The sequence below is a fragment of the Babylonia areolata genome, chromosome 13 (assembly GCF_041734735.1).
Source record: "Babylonia areolata isolate BAREFJ2019XMU chromosome 13, ASM4173473v1, whole genome shotgun sequence".
In the NCBI taxonomy this organism is placed as follows: Eukaryota; Metazoa; Mollusca; class Gastropoda; order Neogastropoda; family Buccinidae; genus Babylonia; species Babylonia areolata.
Window position 1 is genome coordinate 36088534 of NC_134888.1, and position 27149 is coordinate 36115682.

Here is a 27149-nt window from a genome sequence, read left to right on the forward strand (position 1 = left end):
ATGAGTTACACGAACAGGGAGAGAGGTACTTTCGTTTTTTATTTTGATGATGACAAACGCAAAGAATGTTTCTGGGCCTTTGTCTCGCGAACTCAGTGAATTAATCACGATAAAGTTTGCACTCCGTCCACGTCTGACTGTCTTTTATCAAAAACAGTCACGATGTTCTGTATTGTACAAGGCGAAGCCGACTCGGAGTACAAATAACTTTAATTTGATACCCCACACCACACCATGTCCTGGACCATGTACAGACAGCTATATGAGAGACCATCCACGGACCTATATACTATATACATCCGTGGTGACCATCAGCAGCAAACCAAATCGGACGCTGGGGCTCCTGACTGAAGCGTAATCTGTGCATCAGAGTCTAGTCAACTTCCTCACGCACATGACTGATCAGTCTGGTCCGCAGTCAAAGAGCGAGCATACAAGGCCCTAGTAAGTAAGTCAGTTACTTCAGTGCCATCAGTGGAACTTGTTGCTATTCCTATACTGCCGGCCGGGGACCCCTACACAAAGAAGCCGCCGGGACCGCCGGGACATCAACACGTAACATGTTGTGTGTCTTGTCAGTGTGTAGTGTGTGTGTGTGTAGTGTGTGTGAGTGTGTGTGTGTGTGTGTGTGTGTGTGTGTGTGTGTGTGTGTGTGTGTGTGTGTGTGTGTGTGTGTGTAGTGTTGTGCCTGTGCTTTCATATCTGCCGGGTGCTCTGCCAGGTCACGTTCTGCCCGTTTGCCGCTACCACTGACGAATACTCCGAGTGTCAGTGATATGCTGTCCCATGCACGGCACTGGTCGTGAACTGACTGAGTAGCCATCCCTTCAGCAACGCATGCAGATTCACTGAGAAAGGGGGCAAGAGTCACAATTGTGCACCACAAGACTCCGGGCCGACGGACTGCAACGGCGGTCTGGTCCCGGCATCAGCAACAACACCTCGGCCTGAATTAAGCCACCCCTCAGGACTTCGCGTTACCAGCATAGCCGGCCAAGCCCTGCAGCTCCCATCTTCAGCAGCTGACTATCATTGGAAGTTCTACCCATTAAGTGCTGACAATCCACTAGATTGCAGTGTCTGCTGCCGGGCCCTGTCTGGGGGCCTCAGTTTAAGACCCGGGGTGATGCGGCAGTCCTCAGTGTAAGTCATCACCCTCACCCCCACGCCGCCCCACCCCCCACACCACCAACTCCCGTTGGAGCAAAGCCGGGTCTAGGGATTCCATTCCAACCAGTTAATATGGTGGTATGGTCGCCTTTTCTAAAAAGACATTGATATGCCCTACTGATGACACTAGTGGACTTCTTTTCTCCTCAGTCAAGTTCCCCTGATTTGTAAAGCTGCGGGCCGGGTCTGCTCGCTGTGTAAATCAATCAATCAATCAATATTGTGCCAATGAAGGCATTCAAGTTAATCACTCATTTCATTTTTGTTGCTTTAACATCTAGATTTGTTGTAAAATGAAACAGACGGCAGACAGTGCAATTTTCTTCCTTCAGCAAAGAGTCTGGCCATTCGTATTTGTTTCAACATTATGTACCAGAAACATACAGCATTGACGTGACACTGAAAAAGTAAACCGAAACTTTTTTAACTGGTGAATTTCAATTGCAATAAGATCCAGACCAAAATGAGCAACTATCCGAATAGAGTTTTTGCAATATGCGACACCAATTCCAAACCAGCCACGTTGTAAGCATTCAAAAATGTGAATGGTCAACAAATAAACCACTACCACCACTACCACTGACGGCCACCACCACCACCACCACTGACCAACAATGATTAAAAAGGCACAAGACAGAACAAAATGAATAGAAAAAAGGGAAAAAATAAATCAACCTTTTTCTTCTTCAGTCGACGGACAGTTTATTCCAATAACGATAATTGTAACCGATTTGTTATAAGTAATTAAGTTTGCCCCCACCTTCATGCACGTAGCTGCTGCACTGCCACATCCAGATTCATCAGTTTTGACGAAGGTCGACATGAGGAGGCCCTGGCACTCAGTGCTGCTTTGGTCGTGTCAGGTCGATAGTGTTTGTTCCTCGGAATGAATCAGCATGTGCAGGACACCGTAACGCGTTCCCCGGCTATGCTATGCGCTGACATATGACACCAAAAACGAATCAGTCACTCGATCCATCTCCAATTACAATAAACAACTAATTCGACGCGCCCCGGTGATGCCTGCAGTGTTCGTCTCTTAATTTTGGCATTGGCGAAATGAGAACACTTAGGTTCAATGCCAGGTGACAAAGACACTGATAAAAAAAGTATATTATTATCAGTAACTCTATGACGGGAATAACCCCACCCAAACAATTAAATGAGACAGGGGCCTGGGTGGTAAAGGTCACAGGCATGTTCTGGTACTGACTTTTCGAGTCACATGTATAGTCCTCACTTGCGGGCTCAAAATCTTCGAACAGTGTTTTGAAGAAGTCCGTAGCATCACTATATCTATATATAGAGGTTTGGTGTGTCAGGGTCAAAGCTGCCTATTCTATCTGGTTTGTTCAGTTTTGTTCCCAAATAGGTCAAGCGGTGTCAAAATAGACTGATAATGAGAATTTAATCTTGTGCATTGTGAACACCATCAGTGCAACCTATTCGTGTTAGTAGACTCTTGTGTATCCAGTGGCTGTACGGTACGTAGTACGCAGGCAAATCGATTTCAGCTAAGGAAGTATGTGAATCTTAATGTATTGTCACCTGAGTACATGAATGGCTACAATGGTTGCCATTTTTTACGAAAGACCTGAACAACCTTTCCTCAGTCTTCTTTCTTTTCTTCTTTTTATTTTTATTTATTTTTATTTTATTTTATTTTATTTTTTTTACCCCCGTTCATTGTATCACGGTGTTTCCTTGTCAGTATGTTATCGCAGGTAGTCCGTCGCGGTGACCCATATCATTCCAATGTCAAAACGGGCTGTTATGTATCCCCAACTCTGTCGAATCAACTCTGCGGTATGAGTTAGTGTACTCGATTGGGGCTGGCAATGGTTCTAGCGTGCTTAGTAGTACTGACGACATGCGACCGTTGGTAGTTTTCTGGCAGACGGTTCCACATCAGTGCAGCGGCCACTGACGTCCGGTCAGTATATAGCATATAATACTTATCATAGTGGAACAGCTCTTCTTCTTCTTGGGTATAGGCAGCCAACATCTACATCAAGACGAATCAGCCGCACTTTTCACTTAGGAAAAAAGCTTCCCGCTCCGGTCGGATGAGCGCATGTCATAGTTTTCTAGTCCACAGGGGTGTTGCCAGGTCTGTTTCCGATTTGGTCACGGTGGTGGAGGGGAGAGGGGGGGAAGGGGGAGGGGGAAAAAGAAAAAGAAAAACATCCAGGTGAAGTTATATGCTTTTCTTCCCGCTACCAAGGCAAACGACAAAAGTGAAAGTAGCATTATAAACTATGGGCAAAGAAATCAGATGATTGATTGTGGCTACATATTCATCTCAGTTTAATGAAGATCCAAGAAGAAGAAGATCACTGAGAAGAAAAAAGAAAGAAGAAGAAGAAGAAGACGTATCTTACACATACGCGATGTAAGATGAATTCCCTTTGGTCCATTTTATTATTCAGTCTTTTTTTTTCTTTACTCCCCCCCCCTCCCCCCCGCATGGTGTGTGCTGTTCATTTTTCCTTTTGATATTTTTCACATACAATGTGATGTCTTTAGACGATGTGTGTGTGTGTGTGTGTGTGTGTGTGTGTGTGTGTGTGTGTGTGCAGGCCTGGCCCTTGTAAAAAGATCTGTCGCAATTAAAGGCCATGGTGTGTGTGTGTGTGTGTGTGTAGGCATGGCCCTGACCCTCGTAAAAAAAATCTTTCGCAAAGGCCACGGTGTGTGGGGGCGTGGGGGGGCAGGGGGGGGGCCGTGCAAGTCGTATGTGTTTGTGTAAGGTCGAATGCCTGCACATGCGTGCACGCCATTTAGATGGGGTCAGAGTTGGGTCGAGATGGTAATGACGTCAGTGACCATAATAATAACATTCAAGACTGATCTCCCTTTAGCAGTCAGATGCGTGCGCACTTATCAACAAACATGGAAGGAGACGGGAGTACGACCTGATGGGTTTTCTCTCAACCGCAAATGACATTGACTCTCCAACGTGTAATTGTTAAAGATGAGACAGTGATTAGGTGAGTACGTTTGTGTAAAAATGTACGCCCTATGCTGTGGACTACAGAGAAAAATTCCAGCATTTTTCATTAGTTTTAACCACGACATAGATTTCTCATACTTAACAGTTGGCTTCTCGAAGGGAGAAGTCATCAATCATATTTTTTTTGCGAACTGCTGTACCTCCTGACAAATGTACATTTTCGTGCAAAGACGCTGACACGAAGTATTCTTGGAATCATTTAGAATGCTTCATACTAGCAGTGGCTTTTGCCACTGTTTGAAGTAAGAAAAATGTATAATTTTCATTGATTTACTTTTCATTATAACGGAATGATTTGACACATTCTTGGTACTAACGGCAAGCATTTTACTTGATTTAACGTACTGCATCGAATCAAAAGCTTATAACTGCATGCAAACCACGAAACTGCAGGTGAGGTCCAGCACGAAACTGAAACTAATTTGCCCGTTGCTGCACACCACTGCTACTGTTAGAGCGCAGGAAGGTGGCCGTCATAATGTACGTAGTTTGTACCCATGGAGAAGTAGAACTGAAACTAGACACATTTACTTTTGAGATGTTCCTTGTCGGGTTATGCCTTTTAGCAATATCAGAAAAGCAATGCAAAACAATTTGCATCATATGTTGTATTTTTGAGGCTTTTAATCAGCTGTTATTTCAGTTTCCTGAAAGAAAATAATGTTACATGTGTTATGAATTATTGAATATATATAAGATAAATATTTATAATTAAATCTGCATGCGACTTTGCTGGCACCTGCACCCTTTCTTTTGTGTATCACATCTATTAACAACAGATTTTTTTAGAAAATCGACATTAGTCATAACTCACGGGAAAGGAAGCAGAAAAAATTTCATAAACATGTTTGTAGTGTACAGTTATCTGGTATTTGTCAACTGTACACAGTTAATGGCAGCGTGTATGTGTGTTTGTGTGTTGTTTGTGTGCTGATATGTGTGTTTGTTAAAACATATGTATGTGTTGGAGATTTTCAAGTTTAATTAAACATGTAAAACATATTTAACATCAATCATTTGCCTTTTTTGTATCTTACAGTTTTATTTTAATGTATTTACTTAGACTTAATTTTGTTGAGTTATTTTATTTCAATTTAGTTAAAAACTTGTATGTTTTATTTGTACCTAATTGTAGGCTCTGATTCTAAAGGCTTGACCTGCGCGTTAGGTCTATGTGTAAATGAGGCATCTGCTTCATTAATTTTAATATCAATATGTGGTGTACTTCTGACCTGCATGTTGGGTCTGTGTGTAAATGAGGCATCTGCTTCATTTATTTTCATAGCAAGATGTGGTGTACTGTATGGTTAGTCGGCACACTTTGATGCCACCTAGAATTTGAAACTGAAATTGGTGGTTTTCAGACGTCAGTGGAGGTGGTGCCACAGGAGGGGTGGCACAGTGCAGTGATGGGCATGGGGCAGGAGCAGGTGCCATTTCCCCAGGACTGCCCAAACTGGGCGCTGGTGCGTGACCTCCTCACAGAGCTGCAGGAGCGGCTGCTGAATGAGACCATCAATGCCCAGGATGCAGCTCTGCATGTCCAGGTATGGAATAGAAAGCCTGGTTTTCACTCTTCCTGGATTTATAGTGTTTGTGCATCTCCAAAACTGCAAATTGATGTTTCTGCTGCTGAGTACCAAGGAGACAGATACACTGAGAGTGCATTTGGGCACGTGCACATATACACTTACACTTGTGCACGTATACACACATGCACACAAGCACACATCAAGCCATACACATGCACCTACACGCATACATGTACACACACACACACCCACATAAACACTCACACACACATACTCACACACATATTCTCTCTCTCTCTCACACACACACACACACACACACACACACACACGAATACAAGCACAAGTGCGCACGCACACACATATCAACATACACACCTGCGCGCGCGCACACACACACACACACACACACACACACATGCACACACACACACACGCACGCACACCATAATCTGAAAGTGAAAAGAATTTTTGATAATCAAAAATTTGATTTGATCATGTGTATCAATGCACTGAATAATATGATGTTGAGAGGGAAAGAGGATAGGTCACTTGATGATAGAGAGAGGCTGTTGACATTTATTTAAATAAGTAAATGTATACATGTATCACTGTGTGTACCAGATATTGAGTTGGATTTATGAAAGATTTGACACACATGATCTGCTTACATTTTGGATGGGATGCCATTCTGTATAATGTGGTAATTGAAGTGTAAAAAAAAAAAAAAATCTTTTTGAAAAGAAAATAGTATTTGTTCTTTGAACATAGGAACAGTCTTTTTCCTTTCTGTTTTTGGTTTTTGAAGAACAATCTTTCCAAGGACTTTGTTGGTCAGTGGTATATTGTTCTTGCACAACAAAATGTACAAAATTATTATAGTAACCTTGTTTTATTGTGCTTTGTACATTTTGCAGCAGTGAACACAAGTTTATAAAAAAAAAAAAAAATTAAAAAAATTACAACAGGTGGTCTACGAGGCGTGTCAGGCCCCACAAGCCTTGGACGAGCGATGGATCCAGCGACAGCATGGCCTGAGTAGCCAGGTGCGGCAAGGAGCTCGACAGAAGCTGGACCAGTCGTACCTATGGTTCGGCATGCTCAAGTTCCTGAAGAAAGTGGACAAGGAGGAGCATGAGAAGTTCCTATTCACCACCCTGCCCAACATCATTGAGCTGGTGCTGAGGGTGGAGGAGAACATGCCTTCTGTGCCCCTCTGCTTCAGTCAGCAGCAGAGAGGTTGGTTCCTGCTCTTATGTGTGTTTTGTGTGTGTGTGTGTGTGTGTGTGTGTGTGTGTGTGCGTATGCTTGTGCTTGTGCTTGCTTTGAACTGTTTGTGTGTGTGTTTGTGTGAGTGTGGGTTTGAATATGTGTGTGTGTTTGAGTATGTGTTGGTGTGTGTGATTGTGGTAGGGTGTGGGTGTGAGTGTGTACTAAAAGAGAGTGTGAGTGTGTGTCTGAGTGTGTCTGTGTAAGAGTGTGTTCGTCTATATGTGAGTGTGTGTGAGTGTGTGTGTGTGTGTGTGTGTGTGTTACAAGAGAATTCTTTGAATGTGTCCAGGATTCAAAGTGTCATTGTCCCACCAAGAAACTGTTGAATTGTTTGGAACTGACTTTGATCACCAGTTAAACTCTTCATTGCCGCCATGCTGAATATGATCAGTCCATTTTCAAGACACACAGTGCCTGCTTTTCCGGTCTTTTTAGATCTGACTGTTTTCATACCTTGACTGTGTTGTTAAGACTGAAACCCACTTGGGATGTTGTGCAGACATCCTACTCACTTAGTGAAAGTGTCAGTGGATATTCTACATTGCAAGTCGGTCTCAGTATCTGCATAAATAATTGGGACATTGGAGGTGGGGGTGAGGGGGGGTGGCGCTTGTTTCTGTGGGCTTCTGTTTCAACATGAAACTTGATAATGAGTCACATTAATTTGTTATTGATTGTGTAGTGATGGCAAGCAAAAAACAACAGGCACACAGAAATTCAAAGACAGAAATTCAAAGCATTATATATAAACCTCCTCCTTCCTTCTCTGTCTCCTTCAGTCAGCAACTTATTTATATGCACAAGCAGGTTTAAGGTGCGTGATTAAGTTGAATACTGTATGTTGCTTTCCCTTGCTATTTTTTTTCTTGGGTAGATTATTTCTACTTCTGGTGAGATTTACTTCAAGTTCTGTAGAACAGTAGATTCATTATCATGAAAACTATTGAAAAAAAAAGTTTAAGCAAATCAAACATTTTGAATGTGTGATGATGTTTGTGAAGAGCTTGTCCATGTCTCAGGGCTGTTGCTGTTTTTATGAAATAATAACAACAAAAACTAATATGCCATAGACTGCGTGCTGCTGAGGCCTACACTAAAAAATTACCCCTTATGTTTTTATGAACACTTAGCTTTCTTCATTTCATCACCAGGTGGCAGCACTGTGCTGTCGCGTCAGTTGATAGCGTCCATCCTGGCCTGCAGTTTTCTGTGTCTGTTCCCTGAGCGTGTGCGCGACAGAGCGTCCAAGCTAAACGTCGTTAACTTCACCACCTTCTTCAAGCAGCTGCCCCAGTAAGAATAATGCGCTGTGTGTGTGTTTGTTTACCATTTCATATGTAAGCTGATTTTTCTTCTTCTTCTTCTTTTTTTAATAGTTCTAAATGTGTATAGCCATATGCTGAGTTCATGAAAAATATGCAAAATGAAATTGGCCAAACAATAAATTTGTGTGCGTGTGTTTGTTTTTACCTGCTAGATCATCTGTACCATTTACAGTTGTGAAAGGCCACAGGTTTGGGGGGCACAAATATTCTCAACAGGTGATGTTGATTGAATAAGAATTATGATGACGGCGATGCTCTGTGAAGATCCATATAAAGGTTTGAGACTATATGACAAAGCTGAACTTGCACTTCCTTTCATGAGAAAGCCAAGGGTCAACCAGGCCTGAGAGATACAGGCACCTAAAGTATTGATCAAGAAATCTGAGTGACAATCCCAAAGAAGTGGATGACCTATGACTGTGTGGTCCCAGCCTTCCCATTTTAGCCCTTAGCACACTCCGATCTGGGTAGGAGCCGGCCACAGGCTGAACAAATCTCACCTCTCATGGGGCTTCTTCCCAGTTGTCAGTCTGCAGTGCTTACCACTTTGCCAAGGCAGTTGGTAGTTGGTTATAAATCATGTTTTATTCAGCTAAAGTTAAATTAGTTTATGAAACCATAAATCAGGTCATACATCAGGCTTGTCGTCGTGCGGTATAACTGTGTGCACATGTTAAAGAAAGTAAGAATTGTGTGAAAAGTTACTTTGGAAAGATTGAATTCTATATCTATGTGAAAGATGTGATATGACTTTTTAGAAGCAGGGCCTTTTTGATTCACTTGTGTAAACAAAGAGTCTATGTTTTAACCTGGTGTTTGGTTGTCTGTGTGTGTGTGTGTGTCTGTGGTAAACTTTAACATTGCCGTTTTCTCTGCAAATACTTTGTCAGTTGACACCAAATTTGGCATAAAAATAAGAAAAATTCAGTTCTTTCCAGTCATCTTGTTTAAAACAATATTGCACCTCTGGGATGGGCACACAAAAAAAGAAGAAAAAAAAAGCCAAATTTTATGCAAAATGAATTTAATGTTATATTTATATTTTTTTATTCTCTAAACTTGGCACTTTGATCGGATATTCTGACACAGCATCAAGAGCAGTCATTTTTATCATTTTTTGTTCAAACAGGAACTTCTTTTGCTCAGCATGGAAGTTGTATTTCTGGAGCATGTCTTTGGTGCAGCTAGTAAAAAAGGGAAATTAATCTGTAATTAATGCTAGGGGGTTAATTTGTGTTAAACTGATCTTTCTCATCTTAAACATTCCATTTTGAAATTATACTCAATACATAAAAAGCTTGTGTGTTTTACTCTCAGTGCACAGGGCTTTCACTATGTTCATTCGCCCAAGTGGTCTTTTTTGGAAGATACTAAAATCAGTACTACGAGTGGACTTTATAGATCTATTGGCTGAGCCCTGAAGGTCATGCGCAAAAGTCAGTTGTGTACATATATTTATACATATTCAAAGCGCACGCTCATATTCCTCGCGAACGCGAAGGATGCCAATTTGTTTCAAGTAGTTGACCTGCCCGTTCGATCCTATATTCAATTGACAATACACGATAACATGTGATGGAAAGTTTGAGAAGGAGACCGTTAAATATTTATTCTGAGAAAGATTTGTGAATGCCGCATCACTTACTGGATTATGCCCCAAACTGCCATAAAAATATCAACAAAATCAGTCAGAATTCACAGTTAAAAATAATAAACCATTAGAGTTAATACCCTTGATGAAACGTAAAAATTTCCAGTCTTGATTTTTCTCAAAATTAAGTCCTTTTCACTTCATACGACATTTAGAAGTACTTGTACTTGGCTCTGCATGTTATTAGTTTAACTAAATACTCAATTTTCATATCAACTTTACAACTATAAAACTAGAATGAACATGAAAGAGAAATTGAATCGACCGTGTCGTACATTCCCAGCAGGTGTTACTAAACTTGTACATCTATCTAGATCCAGAGAAAATGGCTAAATGTTGCAGTGTGATTGCTGTGACAGCCACGTCTCCTTTACCGTGGACTTAAAGAGAATTCTTAATTGCCCTTAAAGATTTTTTGAATGCCCAAGGTACACCAGAATAATATGATTTAAACAGCGTTCTCACTGTGAATACCACAATTGATTTATCGCCCTTAAAAAAGCATGTTTAAATGTTAAATTTTTAAACGTCAGTTAAGGAGCCACGATAGTGTATTGAGTAAGACAGTTTCTTCTCATCCAAACACGCAGGGTTCGAATCTGCCTTCAGTGCTTTTTTTTTTTTTTTCTTTTCTTTTTTTTAACCCGAAGCTTTATAATAACAAATACAGAACACATTTTAACGATTAGATTTTTTTTTTTTTTTTATAAAGTGTATCACAAGTGAGTCTTGAAGGCCTTGCCTCTCTTGTTTTTCTTTTTGATTAACACATCACTAAAAAGACCTGTGGTATCAGCAGATCCTGTGACCTGTTGCAGTCAGAACACAAGGCAGTTCTTGCTGATTAGTTCATCTTCTGGTTCTTGGGCTTCAACTCCCATGTTCACTCATATGTATCATTGTATGAGTGGGCTTTTATGTGCATGGAGCTTTTTACGCTGCCATGTATGCAGCCATACTCTGTTTCTGGAGGGTGTGCATGCTGGGTATTTTCTTGTTTCCATAGCCCATAGCCCAATGAATGCTGGTATGGGTTACAGGATTTTTTTTATGTGCGCATTTTATCTTGTGTATTTGTATGCATATGCAAAGGTGAGTCAGACACTAGCAGGTCTGCACATTGGTTGGCCCCTGAGATTGGAAAAGTATCCGCTCTTTAAGTTGCCTTGACTGTATTGAAAACAAGGGCTCTCAGATTGAAAGTCCAATGTTTTAACCACTCAGCTGTCTTGCCTGTACTCCTGATTAATTTTTTAGATTATGCTGTGGGCAGTGGTGGTGATGTCGGTGCTGAGTGTTTAAACTAAAGAGAGAGGTGTGTGGTTTCAGGCTGTCCCAGATGGCCAAGCTTCGGTGTGTGCTCCATTACTTTGAACGCACAGTGGAGTCAGGACTGCAGCACCAAGGGTCAGTCACATTTTCCAGACAGGTGGGTCAGCTGTGTGTGTGTGTGTGTGTTCATTTGGTTTGTGTGTGCATGTGTCTGTGTGTATATGCTGTTGATCAGCTGAAGTAGATTTTTTTCCTTGACGTGTGCAGTTGTTACAGTTTTTGCTTTTGAGTGTCATTTATGGTTACATATTATTTTGACAAGTATTGCACTTTGCAAACATGTAAATTTTAATTGAACACATTTCTTAACCCCAAGGCTGCCTATATGACGAGATAACTCGTCATGGCAAGCATGTACGCTTCGCTGCCACAATGACAAGATAACTCGTCATTGAAATATTCTGACTTTTCCCAGCTTTGCGTTCAGTTCGTTGACAAAAATGCAGGTAGCTTTAGCTTGGGGAATCTTTCTGGATTCTATTCATAGCTAGAAACCCCATCTACGTCATGAGGCAGTCCTTTATTTGAACGTTTTGGTTGGGTTACTGTCCCAGTGTATGCCTGGCTCCTCTCCTTGCTCACTCAACAAAATGTTGGACTGACGCCGTGCTCAAGAACTAAATCAACCAAGATTGCTTTCTTTAGCTGATGCTCAGAAAGAATTGAAGCATAAATTCGAAGAAGACCGTGATTAACATTTATAGGACGATTTGATAGAAAATAAAGGGAGCAATCAAGAGAGTGGCCAAGATACGACTATCAGTGAGTGATCCAGTTGTGCAAACTTCAGCAGATGATGACAGAAAGTGACTTAATTATTAGCAGGACACAGTGTGAGCAATTTTCTTGGCACTCAGCCAACGCGGTCTGATGAGAACTGGATAAAGTGACCATGTGAGAGGGGTGAAGAGGATGGGGGGTGGAGACTGAGGGAGCGTGGCCTCTCATCCACATTATCACTTGGAGAAGTCACAATGCATTGTGTATCTATCTGTTTATATATATATATATATATATATGTATATATATATATTTTTTTTTTTTTTTTTTTTTTTGGTGGTTGTTCTAGTATGATTTTGTGTGTGCAGATATCCATTTGTCCAGAAAATATGATATTTTAGTGCAAATTACCTGACTAATGTTTGTAATGAACAAGTTGAAAATGTGCCAAAAAACAAAACACTGATTTAAAAACAACAGCATGTCACTAAAAATATATAAAATGGGAAAACATCATGTGTTTTGTGTTCTTTATTCATTTACCTTTCAGAAAATATATACTTTTATGGGTCTTTCTCCAGTAACAAAGTGCACAGGATTTTTTGAAAATTTATACCTGTTATTTGTGAAAAAACCCTGGCAAATAGATTTCACTTAAATCTTATTTTCCTGGCAGCGAAAGGGTTAAGACATTATTATACTATGACTGTATATTAAGGTACTATTCTCTTGGCAAGTACACCGATTGGTATTAACACTATGATTGTAATTAATGATCACATTATTCTTTTCTTTTGACAAGTACCCCTATCGGTGTTATGCAATGATTATGATTTATGATGCTGATATTCCTTTGACATGTACACCTATAGGTATTCCACTATGATGATTCTTTATCATATGATATTTTTGATGTGATAAATTTTGTGAAACATGCCGAAGTGAGAGAATGTGCGAAAAAATAGTCAAGCACGTTATTGCTAATAATAATGAAAGAATTGTCAGTGCAAACAACTAGATTTGTGAAAGTGATTTAGTATTGTGAAATGCATGAAAGATGTGATGATGAAAGCAGCGGTAAAGCGTGGTGGCTGTCCCCTTGTGGGGTGCGGGCGACTTTTTCAGTATGTGTTGTACTGATGTTTTGGTGTGATATTAACGTGTGATGGATGTTAAATAAACATGTGGTGGGTGTTAAACAAATATGTGGTGGGTGTTCAGGTGGTGGACAGAAACGTGCTGCCGACGCTGGACGAGCTTTGCCGATCTCAGACTGCATTATGTCCCTTGCTGGTGCACACCCATGGTGTTATTGAGGATGTTGGAGCGTCTGCCATGCAGGTCAGTGTATGCTTAGCCAGTGTTTGTTTGTCTTTGGGCAACCGTACAGTTAATCATGAGCGTTCATCTGAGGTGGGGGGTGCGGGGTGGGGAAGAATGAAGATAAAAATGAATCAGTTTGATAAATATTGCCTCCTGTAGCTCAATGCATTTTTCTCTGCTCATGCAGTTTATGCACTACCACCACATATGCTCATGAACAGTTACCCACATACACACAACCGTTAACATAGCAATGGGAATGCTTCCCAAAAGAAAACTTAAAAGATGGATCCAGTGTATTTTTGAATATGGATTGAGAAATGGAAGAAAGAATTAATGTAAAGTTGATGTGATTGGGTTGTGTGTCACACATTCCTGATCAGGAAATGTTATGGTAGAGAGTTAAGGCAGCCATGATTGTAAAATTACACTTGTGTGTTTCAAGTTTTACATGAAGAAATGCTGTGTATACATAGTAATTGTATTTTTATCCCAGATAGCAGTGTTATGGTGGATAAAAAATGTGGAAGGTGTGTGCTGTGCAGGTGGATTTTGCCAACCGTGCTATAGGTGGAGGTGTGTTGGGAAGGGGAAGAGTTCAGGTGAGTGCAGTTGTACTTGTCTGTTAGAATGGGAAATTTATATACGTGGCTGATTCCTCAGGTGTGAGTTATTTTCCAGCCGAGCAAAGAGAAACAGAAATCCACTATGTCCAGTTGTCTCAACTTTAAAAACTGGTTTGGGAAATTAGAATCTTCCTGATACATAAATGTCATATTATGAATTTTATATAAGAATGGGGTCATCCATTTTCTAGTTTAAAAAGCAGTCATCCAGCTTTTATTGCAGATATTTTAGGCTGTTCACAGTCTTTTGATTCTTTTGATGTTTATGATTACTTTTTCTTTTGATTATTTGATTTCGTGAAGAAACATTTTCTGTCTGGAGGAGTGTGCATAGATAGGCATGTAAAGAAAGTCGTGGCCACAGCATGAGTTACAGACTGAAGCCAGGCTTTAAATGAAATGAACTGCATATTAGTCCTGGGTCACAGGAGGAGTACAAATGTTGACTGGATAGCAAGAAGCATACGGTCTGATGAATTAAGGTTATGTTGACTGATAAATTGGTTTGAACTGATTTGGTTGATTGAAAAATTTGGTATGAACTGATCAAACGTAGGTTACAATGCATTGGACTGATCAAGGATAGGTTTGCATGTACTGATGAACAAACTGTGTAACTTGATTTGGATCAGCACATGGCTTTTACAGTGTGACATCCAGTTTTTAATCTTGGATTTCTGTTTAATGAAGAGTAGCTTTATAGATGAATTGATCAGGTGGTGGAAGTTAATAAGGAATGTTTTAATCAGCTCTGATTGACATAATGGTGTTGTACTGATTGACCCAGTGATATAACACTGATTAATACAATGGTATGAGTTGATTAGATAATCTTTAGTCAAGGGGGGAGGGGAATACTAAAAGCAGCCAAAATGAACTTAAAAGTCTTTCAGCTACCACAGTTTTAGTTTTTGTGCTCCCACTGTCTGGAGTTCACTGCCAGGCCTGTCAGTCTTCAACACCAACTAAGACTCTGTCTGTTCAAAACGAGTTTAAAAATCCATCTGTTCTGTGAGGCATTTTTGTGATGTTTTTTTCTCCATTGTGAGTTTGAGTTATTTTCAGTTTTTCAAACGTTTATATATGGTTGAGTGTAGTTAGTCATTTTTTAGTGTGGCTGTGTGTAAATGGGCAACTGTTAGCGCACCATGTTTGACTTTACCATGAGAAATGCACTATAAAAATGCCATTCATTATTATTATCATGATTATTATCATTATTATGATTAGTAGTAGTAGTATTAGTTGTAGGTATTAGCACCATGGTACAAGCTGATGAAGGATGCCCTGTTCTTCCCTTTCCCAGGAGGAGATCCGGTTCAGCACATGCCCGGAGCTGATGGCGGCCATGCTGTTCATGGAGAAGATGGAGGACAACGAGGCCATCATCATCCAGGGCTTTGAGCAGTTCTCCACCTGCACCGGATACGCTGCCTCACTGGAGTTTGCTGGCCCTTTCTACGACAAGGCAAAGGTGAGTGCTGTGGATTTTATATCATTGGGTATTTTCATTGTTCTTATATTATGGATTTCCATATTGGCCATTTTGGTGATTTTAAAATTTTTTTTTTTATTGATATTTTTTACCTGTATTTTGCTTTTATTTGGTATTAAGACATACACTTCTGTTTAGCAACACCTTGCAATTCTGGCTATTTAAAACCTTTTTTTTAAATTTGCTTATTTTTTAGTTTGTTTCAGTATTAACACATGCAGTTTGAATAAGCAGCCCCTGGACCCTAGCTGCAAACTTAAGAGTGTTACAAAAATCAGTCACTCCAACTCATTATGTACTGTAAAATTTCAGATAGAAAATAGACTTACCACCCATTTCATTGAGACACTGAGAACAAATGGCTGGCTTAGTCTTCAAGACATCCGTAAAACACAAATGGAGTCATTTCCTGCAAGGGCCTCAGACATCAGAGATGTGGCAGGTCAAGTCCAGGGTAGAAAGTAACTTGTAAGTTAAATGTTGAGGTTCCATGCTGTTACATGTATGTTGAGAAAAAGCCACCCTGCACAGTCTCAGATACTGCAGAAATCAGTGCCTCGTAGACAGCCGTCGCAATAAAACAACCTGCCTGGCTGGTTGGGTGCATTTTTCCAGCACCACTATGAACCTTGTCAGCATTGCATCCCTAATGCAAACATTTCGTTGAGTTTTAAACTTTAAGCATCATATTATGAATGAATGTCACCATGAGTGTGATGGCATAATGATAAAAGCCTTTCATGTCACTGTCCACAGAGAGATTCCTCTGGCAACCTGATGAACACTCTGTGTGCCATCGATGCCACCTCTTTTCGCTGGGGTGGGTGGCATCGGCAGTACCAGGACGTTCTGTTGCTGCGGGAGATCAACAAGGCCCTGACAGGCTTCAGCTACGTCGACCACCACCACCAGCACCGCACCATGCGTTTTGGCTCCATGGGGCGGGGGGAGTCCTCTGAACTGGAGGACGAGTTTGTCACTGCGTCTGAGAGCTTGGACGAAGAGTGTGAGTACCAAGGTGTCAGGTGTTTGATTGCAGCATATATAGGTGTTTGGATTGCAAAGGAGTCTTGGTGGTCTAGTCAGTGGGATGATATAATGTTGACGAGATAAGGATGATGATAATAATGATGATTTTGGTAAGGCCATGTGTATAATGATGATGATGATAAAGACATGTATATGATGATGATGATAGGAAAATATGTATAAATATGATGTTTTACTCTTTTGTCACAACAGATTCTGTATTAGAAATTCGGGCTGTACTCCCCAGGGAGAACACATCACTGCAATCAGAGCACCAGTCTTTTAAAAAAATTTTTTACATGCAAATGTATTTGTTTTCCTCTCAAAGTGAATTTTTCTGTAGAATTTTGCCAGGGACAACTCATTAGTTGTCATTGGTTCTTGTACCTGCGTTAAGTGCATGCTGCTCATGAGACCTCGGTTTAGCATCTCCTCCGAATGACTAGCGTCCAGCCCACCACTCAAGGTCTAGTGAAGGGGATGAAAATATTGGTGAGGATGGGATTTGAATCAGTGTTCTCCATCCAGGGGGTTGCCACTAATAAAAATAAGTATGTGATCAATGAAGACATACATGTAATGATGATGATGATAATGACATGTATTTCATGACGATGAAGATGAGGATATGTATTTCAAGAAGATGAAGATGCAGACATGTTTGTAATGGTGTTGACGATTTGGACATGCATATCACAGTGATGATAAGGGTATGTATATAATGATGAAGAGTACATGTATATATAATAATGATGATGATAAAGACATGTATATAATGATGGTGATGATGATATGGACATGTGTACAATGATAATAAGGACATGTATAATATAGCAAGGATGATGATGATGTTTAGGACAATGACGGGTTGACGATAATGACATGTATTTCATGACAATGATGATTAGGACATGTATGTAATGATGTTGATGATATGGACATGCATATCACAGTAATGATGATAAGGACATATATGTTTAATGATGGTGATAAGGACATATATGTTTAATGATGGTGATGATGATTTGGACATGTATACAGTGATCATAAGGACATGTATAATACAGCAAGGATGATGATGATGATGATGTTTATGATGATGACTTGCTGATGATAATGACATGTATTTCATGTTTTCATGATGATTTGAATCTGTGTGCTCCAGTGGGTTGCCACTGAGAAGAACAAGTTTGTGATGAACAGTAAGGACATACATGTAATAATGATAACACTGATGACATGTATTTCATGACAATGACAATTAGGACATGTAGGTAATGATGTTGATGATATGGACATGCATATAACAGTGATGATGATAAGGACATACATGTATATAATGATTACAAGTACATGTATGTAATAATGATGATGATATGCACATGTATACAATGATGGTGATGATATAGACATGTATACAATGATGATGAGGACATGTATAATAATATAGCAAGGATGATATTGATGATGCTGTTTATGACGATGATGGTGTGTTCCAGGCGAGGACAGCACCCCCTCACCAGCAGTAGATCAGATGGCAGAGGTGCTGGCCAAATGCCTGTTGTCACAGGGCATGGTGGAGGCAGTGAGGGCACCCCGGGAGGGGGGCATGGCCAGGCTGCCACTCAGTGTTGGGGGGGTGGAGCCTCTGGTGCTGGACGATATGGCGCTGCTGAGCGCCGCCTCTGACCAGGTGGTGGTGGGCCAGTCCTCCTCCACCCCCAGAGAGGATGAGGGGCAGGGGGCACAGGTAACGTGGAGGCGCGGGGGTGGTGGTGGTGGCTGATGCTTGTTTGTGTGTGTGTGTGTTATGTTGTTTGTGTGTGTGTGTGTGTGTGTGTGTGAGCAAAGGCAGCTTGATTTGTGTGTGTATATGCGTGTGTTTGTGGTGTATGTGTGATGGTGTGTGTATTGTGAGTGTGTGTGTGTGCATGTGTGGAGGGAGGCAGGTGATGATTGTGGCAAGGTATCATATGTGTTTATCACCTATCCCTCTGAATGGTTGATCTATCTTTTATTTTAAAATTTGATCCAATAAAAAAGAAACTGAAGTAGTTGTTCAACAGAGCTGAGATGATCTGTCAGTAATAGTTTAATAGAGCCGTGGTGATCTGTCACTCAGATGGGCCGAGACGCTGGGGGGCACGGGCATGGAGGAGGAGGAGGCGGGGGTAACGGGGAACGTCTGTCCTTGCCCTTTGTGATGCCCCGCCCACAGAACGGCAGCTCGGAGATCCTGGAGGTGGATTACTCAGAGTGGCTGGCCAACTTCCGGCGCCGCAGTTCCCAGCTGAGCGATGTGACCTCACGCCGCAGCAGCTCGAGCACGAAGCACAGCTCCGAGTTCTCCTCTGACCTGGAGGAGATCTACGAGACTCTGGTACAGACGGAGAAATCTCAGCATGGAGTCATCGAGGAGGAGAGCTACGGAGCTGCCTTGTCAGAGTACGCCGCCCATTTCGTCACCTCTCTCATGTCGGAAGGAACCTCTGTGGCCGCTCAGATGCTTCCTGGTCTGAAGGAGTTCCAGCAGGGGAAGCCCCCCAGTGGGACAGTGAGACCACAGGTGGTGCGGCCCATGGCTGTGTGTGCTGGTGGAGACAACCTGTCTTCAGATGTGAGGAGACCTGAACCTTATGGGGATGGTAGTGGTGGCAGTGACTACGACGATGATGATGGGTCCATGGAGCAGGTCAGTGGGCAGGACAAGGGCAAGGTGCCCCAGGTGCCCCATGCTGTGCTAACCTATGTGGACTCTCTGGTCACTGCAGGGCTGGACAGTGGCAAGGCGGAGGCTGTTTCCCACATCCACACTGCTGGAGACGAGGCCAGCGACGACGACAATCACATTCCTGATGACGTGTACCGCTGGTTTGCCGACAAAATCGTCCAGGAAGTCTTTGCTCATGTGGTGGATGAGTTGTACTTTCAGAGGTTCACCTCAGACTCCCGCTGGCGAGCAGAACTGCCGGTGAACCGAGAAGGGGTTCAGCAAAGACACGACCTGTCTGACTCAGATTCCATCTCCTCCTCCTCCAGCTCTAATGATATTCGTCATGGTAGCTCTGACTTCACTGCTTCTGCTCACAGAAGTGGTGCCGATTCCCACGGTGAGGTAGCACAGCATCAAGAAGCAGCAGGTGTGCAGAGAAACCGGGCAGGGACCTCCGACTCTGTCAGCAGTGAAGGAAGTCCCAGTAGTCACAGACTGAAGATCGGCAGTCAGCCGCGGGTGGGGTCATCCTCTCTGGAATCGGCGGACCAGAAAGTGGCCAGGAGGAAAAGCCACTTGAGGCGGACTCGGTCACAGTCCTCTGATTCTGAGAGCATAGAGAGCCGAGAGCGGAAGGAGGAGCGAAAGAGTGTGACCTTCACTGTGGACAGGGACCGGCACAGGACATGGTCAGAGGGGCGGGTGGGGGGTGTCTCTGACGCCAGCAGACATGTGCCCAAGGTTGGGGCATTGACAGCTGCTCAGATGGCTCTGTCTGGGGCCAGGAGCGCTGAGTCGGCCAGTAGCCAATGGTTTGTGGTGAAAGACGTTCCTGTACCATTCACCAAGATCACAACCAGGTCTCTCACCACCTCCAAGGCCACAACAGAGGTCAGCAGTTCAAGGTCTGGCCTGAGCGGGTCAAAGTCGGCAGGTGGTGACCTGGCCACATCAGACACTCCTAGTGGTGCTGTTCCTTCATCGTCTTTCATTACCAGTGCAACCAGCAGCATTCCAGTGTCTCTGTGCACAGCCCCCCTCACCCCTTCGCAGTCTCCCTCTATGGTTAGTGCCCCTTCCCCTGCCTTCACCAGGTTATGTGATAGTTCCCACCAGTCTGCTGATTCCAGACACCTGCCTTCTACACCACCCACACCAACTGCTGGTCCCGCTCTTCCCACTCCCCCTGGTCATCAGGGCAGGGGGGAGAACCCTGTCTTTGTACCCTCCTCATCCAGCGCCTTCCAGTCCACTCAAAATGCTGGCAAATCCCAGGCGGCTTCTGGAAGCTCTCCGCTTTGTCAGGCGACATCTGATGTGAAGGCCACGCCAGAGGAAAGCGCAGCATCTAACCTGTCTGTGCAAGACCTTAACCTGGACTGCTACCGTGCTGCTGCTGCTATCGTCAACCAGGTGTTTCAGTCTCTGCCCGACCATCTGACTGAAGCTGAGCTGCAGAGCTTGCGTGGGAGTCCCACCTCCTTTTACTATCAAGGGAGGAAGTATGAGAGCGTCTTTCCTCGGGGCAGCTATGAGACTGCTGCTGCTGTGATCGGGGCGTCTGAGAAAGGCAACGTGGTGAGTGAGAGTTACATGGTGACAAAGGTCGTGACTGGGGTCACCACCACAGAAACCAGCAGTCCCCGTCGGACTCGCTCCCAGTCGCCTTGCTTCTCCTGGCTGTCCAAGCGCCTGAGTCGGGAAACCCTCACCAATGCTTTCGTCAAGGTGGAGAGCCGGCCATCTGTGAAGAGCTATGAGCGGAGAAGCAGCGAACCATGTCAGCGAAGTGTGACGCTCTCTCTCCAAGCCTTCAGCACCAGTCGCTACGGCTACATGATTGACCAAGCTGATGATCAGCGGCGAAAAAACGCTTGCACTGATGATGATCTTGACAGAGTAAAGGCCAATTCTTGGCGGAGAGGCTCTCTGGACAGTATATCCCTGTCTCGCCGGCGCAGCTCATGTGGTTTCAAAGACCCGGTTCTGTCAAGGTTTGCTCAGGAGCTGATCACGGCCGACACCTCAGTGCCCCAGCTCTTCCTAGTGGGCTCTGGCTCCACCTCCAGCACCACAGGGTCTCGGCGCAGCAGCATGAGCGGTTTCCGTGACAACACGCTGGCCACCTTTGAGAGCGAGCTGCTCAACTCCAGCTTCACGCTGAGCCAGTCGGCCACCAGCCCCCGACACCAGCACCCCCAGCGCAGCCACAGTCGGGAGTCGCGCCTTCCCAAGTCGGACAGCTCGGAGGCGGAGAACTGGTTCCCGATCCCGCGGCGGGTGGGGTTGGAGTTCCAGGAGCAGATGGAGCGTGTGCACCGTCACTACAGCGTGGACGATGTGGAGGACTACGCCGATTACGTGGCCACCACCATCCTCCAGCAGGCCGTCAGCATCCTGTACCACGACGCTGTGGAGGTGACACAGCAGGACGCAGACATCAGTATCTTTTCAGAGAACCTGGCCGACCAGGTGCTGCGTGAGGCGCTCATCACCTCTGCTTCCATGTCAGCACAAACACCTGCCGACAGCAAGCCAGGCAGGCAGCGCAGGGGCAAACCCAAGTCTGTGTCGGACTCAGAGCTGGAATTCTCTGTCAGTTCCAACGACCTGACAGGGAGGTCGCTGGAGGATCGCCTGACGGACTTCCAGGATGCTCTGGACGTGTCGTACAGCAGTCTGGAGGGGTTCGCCGCCAGTCTGGCTGATGCCATTCTGACGGGGGCCCTGGAGGAGTGCGAGGGTCCGTCATCACAGGTGAGTCATGTGTGTCAGGCACCAATCACTACCGCCCCCTGTAATTAAGTACTCTCCTGTCTTCACTGCTGCAACTCCCAAGCTCATTTATTAAAGAGTCTGCTTCATGGGCAAATAGCAAAAAAGGGGATGGTTTTGGTGGTGAATTTAAAACCAAACAGAAGGCAACAGCAGCAGCAAGAGGCAAAGTAGTTTGCTTGATGCATACTGGTTCATAGATTTTGTTTGAAAAAAGTATGTTTTTATGCTTTCTCAGTTTCAGATTAATATTCTAAGAATCTAAACTAATAAGTAATATAACATAGGGTGAGTGTTTCGTCTGTTTCTGATCTTCTTTCTTTTTTTTTTTAACTTTGTGTTTTTGAATTGGTGTGATTATACCTGAATAATAAAGGTGTACAGTGTAGTACAACACATTGCAATACAATACATTGCTGTGCTGTGCTGTGTGCAGCAGCAGCTGGTGCCAGGAGGCCGGGCCGTTGCCACGGGCAACTGGGGCTGCGGGGCTTTCTGCGGTGACCCCTGCCTGAAGGTGGTGCTGCAGTGGGTGGCCGCCAGTGTGGCGCAGTGCCCCCGCCTCCTGTACTTCACCTTTCAGGATCGCCGCTTGGACCAGGTCTGTTGGGACAGAATGGGTTTGGTAGATTCACATGAAGTAATGTTTCTGTTGAGCAGAAGAACTGGGTAAACGTCGGGGGAAACTGGTTGAGATGACGTTTGAGTGCCACAGTATATATTGTTAAGAACATGTCTGAGTCAGGGAGATAGCACTAGGTTTCATGTTTCGAGTTTTACTGTGTGTGTTGTAATGGACGTATTTAGGTCAAAGGGCAGCAGGTTTCATTCATGGAGTTTTACCACATGCGATGTAATGGTCATATTTACATGATTGCATTTTCCCCATATGTATTGAAATACACTGGTAAGTTCACACAGACAGCAACAGGGTTCATGTTTAGAGTTTTACCATCTGTGTTGTTATGAACAAAATTAAGTCGAAGCATTTGGCAGGTTTCATGCTTTCATGAGATTTACCCTCATGGTTGTAATGAACATATATAGGTCAGAGAGCTAGAAGTTTCATGAACATATTATGGTCAGAGAGCAACAGGTTTCATACATGGAATTTAACTATGTGTATTGTGATGAACATATAATTTACGGCTATAATGCATAATACATGCTATACATATGTGTTGTAGTGGGTATGATTATTTAGGTCAGGGAGAAAGCAGCAGGTTTCATTCATGGAGTTTGACCCTGTATGTTGTAATGGACATATTAATGTCAGAGAGAGACAGAGTGACAGGTTTCATGCTTTGTGCTTGATGGTGTGCGTTGTAAGAGAGAGTGACAGTCGCTTGACTGTGTGTTGTAAGAGAGTATGACAGTCACCTGAACGTGTGTCTTGCAGCTGCCTGTGGTGGTGGACATGTTGTCACGGCAGCGGTGGACAGTGGGTCAGCTGATGAATGCGGTGAAGGCCTACTGCACCGTGCTGCAGGACGAGATGGACGAGGGGGGTGACGGGGGTGACAGTGGGGGAGGACGAGACAGGGGCCAGGGTCATGCCCCTGCACTGACCCTGCTGGACTTCCTGCTGTCACAGCCCTGAGACTGCTTGGCTCCTCCCTTGGCCCGTGTGTGTGGGGGTGGGTGGGTGGTTGTATGGAGGAAGGGGGGTGCATACACATGCGTGCTTGCATGCATACATGGTTGTGTCAGTGTTTGTATATCTGAAGGTGTTGGTACAAACGCATGTTTGATGTGTGTGCATGAGACAGATTTTGACAGATCATTCTTTGTGAATGTTGTAAATTCTTATGTAAATTATGTTGATAGTCAGGAGTGGAATGTTTTTGGGTTGGGTTTTTTTGTTGTTGTTTTTTGTTGTTGTTGTTTTTTGTTCACAGCATCAATAAAAATTGAGCACACTAAACTACTTTAAAAAAAAAAAACCCCAGCACTTGACAGTTTTAATCCATGCATGGACCTATAATGTAAACAACATAAAAGGCTATTTTGCATATTCATAAAACAAGGAAGCAGAGCAATGTTTTGAATGACAGAGTAATTAGTGGGGAATTCTTGGCTCTTGAATATGAAAAAAATTTGCTGAGGTCTCTTTCAACTTTTCTAGATGGTATCTCTATTGCAGAGTTGCATTTTTAGTTCCTGCTCGTGCTACAGTCGATTCTGTTTTAACCCCATCCTTTCCTGCCCCCACCCCCATGAATTGCCCCACTCCACATGTTTAATTCATTTTGCTGTCAGCTGCTCCCCTACTTCCCAGCTTGAAAGAACTCCCTACATTTCAAAGCAGAACAGTGAGATAGGCCTCTAAAGCAGGGAACTGTGAAGGAGCTAGGGTGGTCTGTCTTGATTCTGGCATGTAAGGCAGCAATGAAGGACCGCCACTCTTGTTTGTTTTGGGCCAGTCTCCGAATAGTACCCCGGGTGTGCTTCAGGGTGTTAAGCTCTCCTTCAGCTGTTCTGCGTCACATGTTCTTTGGCCTTCCCCTCTTGCGTCCACTTTTCGGTGTCCAGTGAAGTGTGTCCGGGTAATGTTGCATTTCTCCATTCCATTTCCACCGCCTTCTTGACACGATGTTCTCCTTGTTCTCTTGATTGCACTGGGTGAGTAGTAGTGGACTGGAGAAAGTATTGGGCCAGAAGATCCACAGATTTCTTGAGATTTTTCGTGTGGAAAGTCTTGTGTTGTTGTTTCCATTACAAAGCCTGTCAGCCCTGTGTCCAACACCCATCCTGGAGAACCAGCATCTGTGCTGATTGAGATGTAATGCAGAAGAGCTGATGAGGGCTGCTGTCTGGACGGCTCAGTTAGGAAAAGACATTTTACTATTTAGACAGCAATAAATAGCTAAACCCTATGGTATCTGACGATGATAAAATTATGAAGACCACATAATCTGCTGATGTATTGATACCTGAGATGGGATGTAGCATTTGAACAAGTAACAGAAAGAAAAATGTTATGCATTCTTCTTGGAATTCTATTATTGATGTGAACTCTTGTTTGTAGAGAATTGCAGTGAGGTAAAAGAACTGTGTCAGCGTATAGGTGTTGTGGACAGTGGGTGCCCAGCAATGGATGGCACTCTGTCCATGGGTGTCTTGCCAGTCAGGACTGTTTTCACGGAGGAACTGTTTTGAGCAGATGGTGAGGGATCTGATCACCCTGATCTGAGTCTGTGGTACAGGCATGTGAGATGTTGGATTTCTTACAGAGCGAGAGCCACTTGGAAGAAAAGATGTAGAACAATGTCCAGTAGGAAGAGGACACACAATGTATTACTTTGGCATTTCTTTCCTTCTTTCTCTTTCTATAGGCTTTTTTCTTCCCCCCCCCCCCTTTTTTTTTTTTGTTTGTCTTTTTCTTTTCAAACTTTCTCCTTTATATTTGACTATATGGCGGAAGGGTAGATAATCGTTTGTGGTTCTGTATTCATGATCATGTTACCACTGTTGGATTTTTCATAACTTATGCTAACAATGACAGACTCTGTGTTAGAAAAGCAATAACAGGGAGCAGGCAGCTCCTGTGAGGCTTGACAGATGCCTCAGTCAGCTGATCATGAAAGAGTGTCTCTCTTTCATTTTTAACCACTGGCAGAGTAAAGAAGTTAGGGTACTGTATTCACAGAATGGGATAGGGGGATATGTGTTTCTTTTTGCTTTTGTCATCTGTTTCATTGCCTGAATAGGCAGCTCAGCTGTAAAATGCATGTCTTTTTTTAATTAGCTGTGAAACAGTCAAACAGTACTTAGACCTCAGTTTTTGATATGATACATGATATAATATGAACATTGCTACATTTTTTTTTCTTAGTTCTTCTTTGTTTTGTTTGATAGACTTCCATTGGCATGTTTGTGAAGTTTCTATGTCAGTCATAATTAACTTGACACAGGAACATAAATCATTTGGACTAAAGACACACTGTATATGTGTGTTTTTGTGTGTGTTCACTCTCTTGTCCAGTCCTACATTTTGACAAAGTTGATGTGCCTAAACCACACCAACCAGCATATCTTCATTGTGTCTACTTTCAGTTTTCACCCATGATGTGTTTTCTTTCTTTCCGCAGTTGACATTTAAGATATGGATGTGATCAGGTGACAAAGTGTTAGTGGAGAGCAGAGGAATGACATACATGTACATTATAAATTTGGGGCATAACACACAGTTCATGTGTTTCTTTGCTGTGTGTAGATTTTGACATCATGAAACAACAAGGGGGGCATCTACATGATGTCACAGTAGATCTGTTAAGTGCTGAGAAAGATTCTTGGATTGAATGTTGGTCATACCAAATGACAGCAAAAAACCAAAAAACAACAGAAAAAAAGAAACATTGAATTAAAAAACAACTCTTGTGACACTGTCTTGGAATATACAAGAAGAAGATGTTCTTCACACATAGGCACACATACATGTTTTACACACACACACACACACACACACCAGGAAATATTCAAGAAAAAGGAAAGAATTGGTTGCAGTGTACTTGGTAATTGGTTGTAATGTATTTTGTAGAGTCTGTCTTGGTTAAATTATTCTTTGCTGCTGAGCTTTTTAACATTTTTTGTGAAAACATTTTGTTTGTTTGTTCTGTTTTATTTCTCATTCATTTGTTTTTGTTTCACTGGGGTTGTTTTTGTTAATTTGTGATTGATCCATTTATGTGGTTTCAAGTTTTGGATGTTTATTTTTAATGTTGATAAGTATTAACCCAGCTTGTGAAATTTGAAAGTTTATTTTGATTTCATTGACCCAGTATGTGTTATTTGGAGAGTTATGTTGATTTGACAGAACAAACTTGTGTCACCACAAGTTTGTAGATTTAAACTGATGGTAGAGTTGCAACCATACTCAACATGAGCCTGCTGATTTAACCGCCACAGTAATGTGTGTGAAAGCCCAGCTGTGTGTGTATGTGTGCATGTATGCATGCATTTGTTTGTATGTGGGATGCATGTTGTTTACCACAGAGAAATAGACTAGAAAGGGATGCTAAAAGAAATTTCCAAACAAAACCTGAAGTTTGGCAGCAACCATAAGAGAGGAAAACTGACTGTGTATGCTTTATTTTATTATTGTTATTATTTATTTACTTCCCTGGTTCCAGTTAGATGAGCTTGCTGCAGTTCCTGCCAAGATTTCTTTTTT

General features: G+C 42.9%; 1 protein-coding gene across 2 annotated transcripts; it reads left to right on the forward strand.

Moving 5' to 3' along the window:
- The first annotated feature begins 4047 nt into the window (after positions 1–4047).
- On the forward strand, positions 4048–27149 carry LOC143289235 (uncharacterized). 2 transcript variants are annotated; one of them, XM_076598209.1, is made up of 13 exons: positions 4048–4160; positions 5548–5730; positions 6684–6954; positions 8139–8280; positions 11293–11392; positions 13237–13356; positions 13884–13940; positions 15271–15438; positions 16216–16465; positions 17988–18238; positions 18611–21958; positions 22413–22577; positions 23376–27149. In XM_076598209.1, the coding sequence occupies exons 2-13, from the start codon at positions 5593–5595 to the stop codon at positions 23574–23576; spliced, it is 5211 nt and encodes a 1736-aa protein (XP_076454324.1). In that variant the 5' UTR covers positions 4048–4160; positions 5548–5592; the 3' UTR covers positions 23577–27149. The 2 variants fall into 2 exon arrangements, with proteins under 2 accessions (XP_076454324.1, XP_076454325.1); XM_076598210.1 differs by having other exon boundaries at positions 22416–22577.

Bases quoted from the DNA above. Each gene is read 5' to 3' on its own strand.
- LOC143289235 (XM_076598209.1), top strand. From the start codon at position 5,593: ATGGGCATGGGGCAGGAGCAGGTGCCATTTCCCCAGGACTGCCCAAAC. The intron at 11,393-13,236 runs GTGGGTCAGCTG...GTGGGTGTTCAG, and splicing joins CAGTCACATTTTCCAGACAG to GTGGTGGACAGAAACGTGCT. The intron at 18,239-18,610 runs GTAACGTGGAGG...TCTGTCACTCAG, and splicing joins ATGAGGGGCAGGGGGCACAG to ATGGGCCGAGACGCTGGGGG.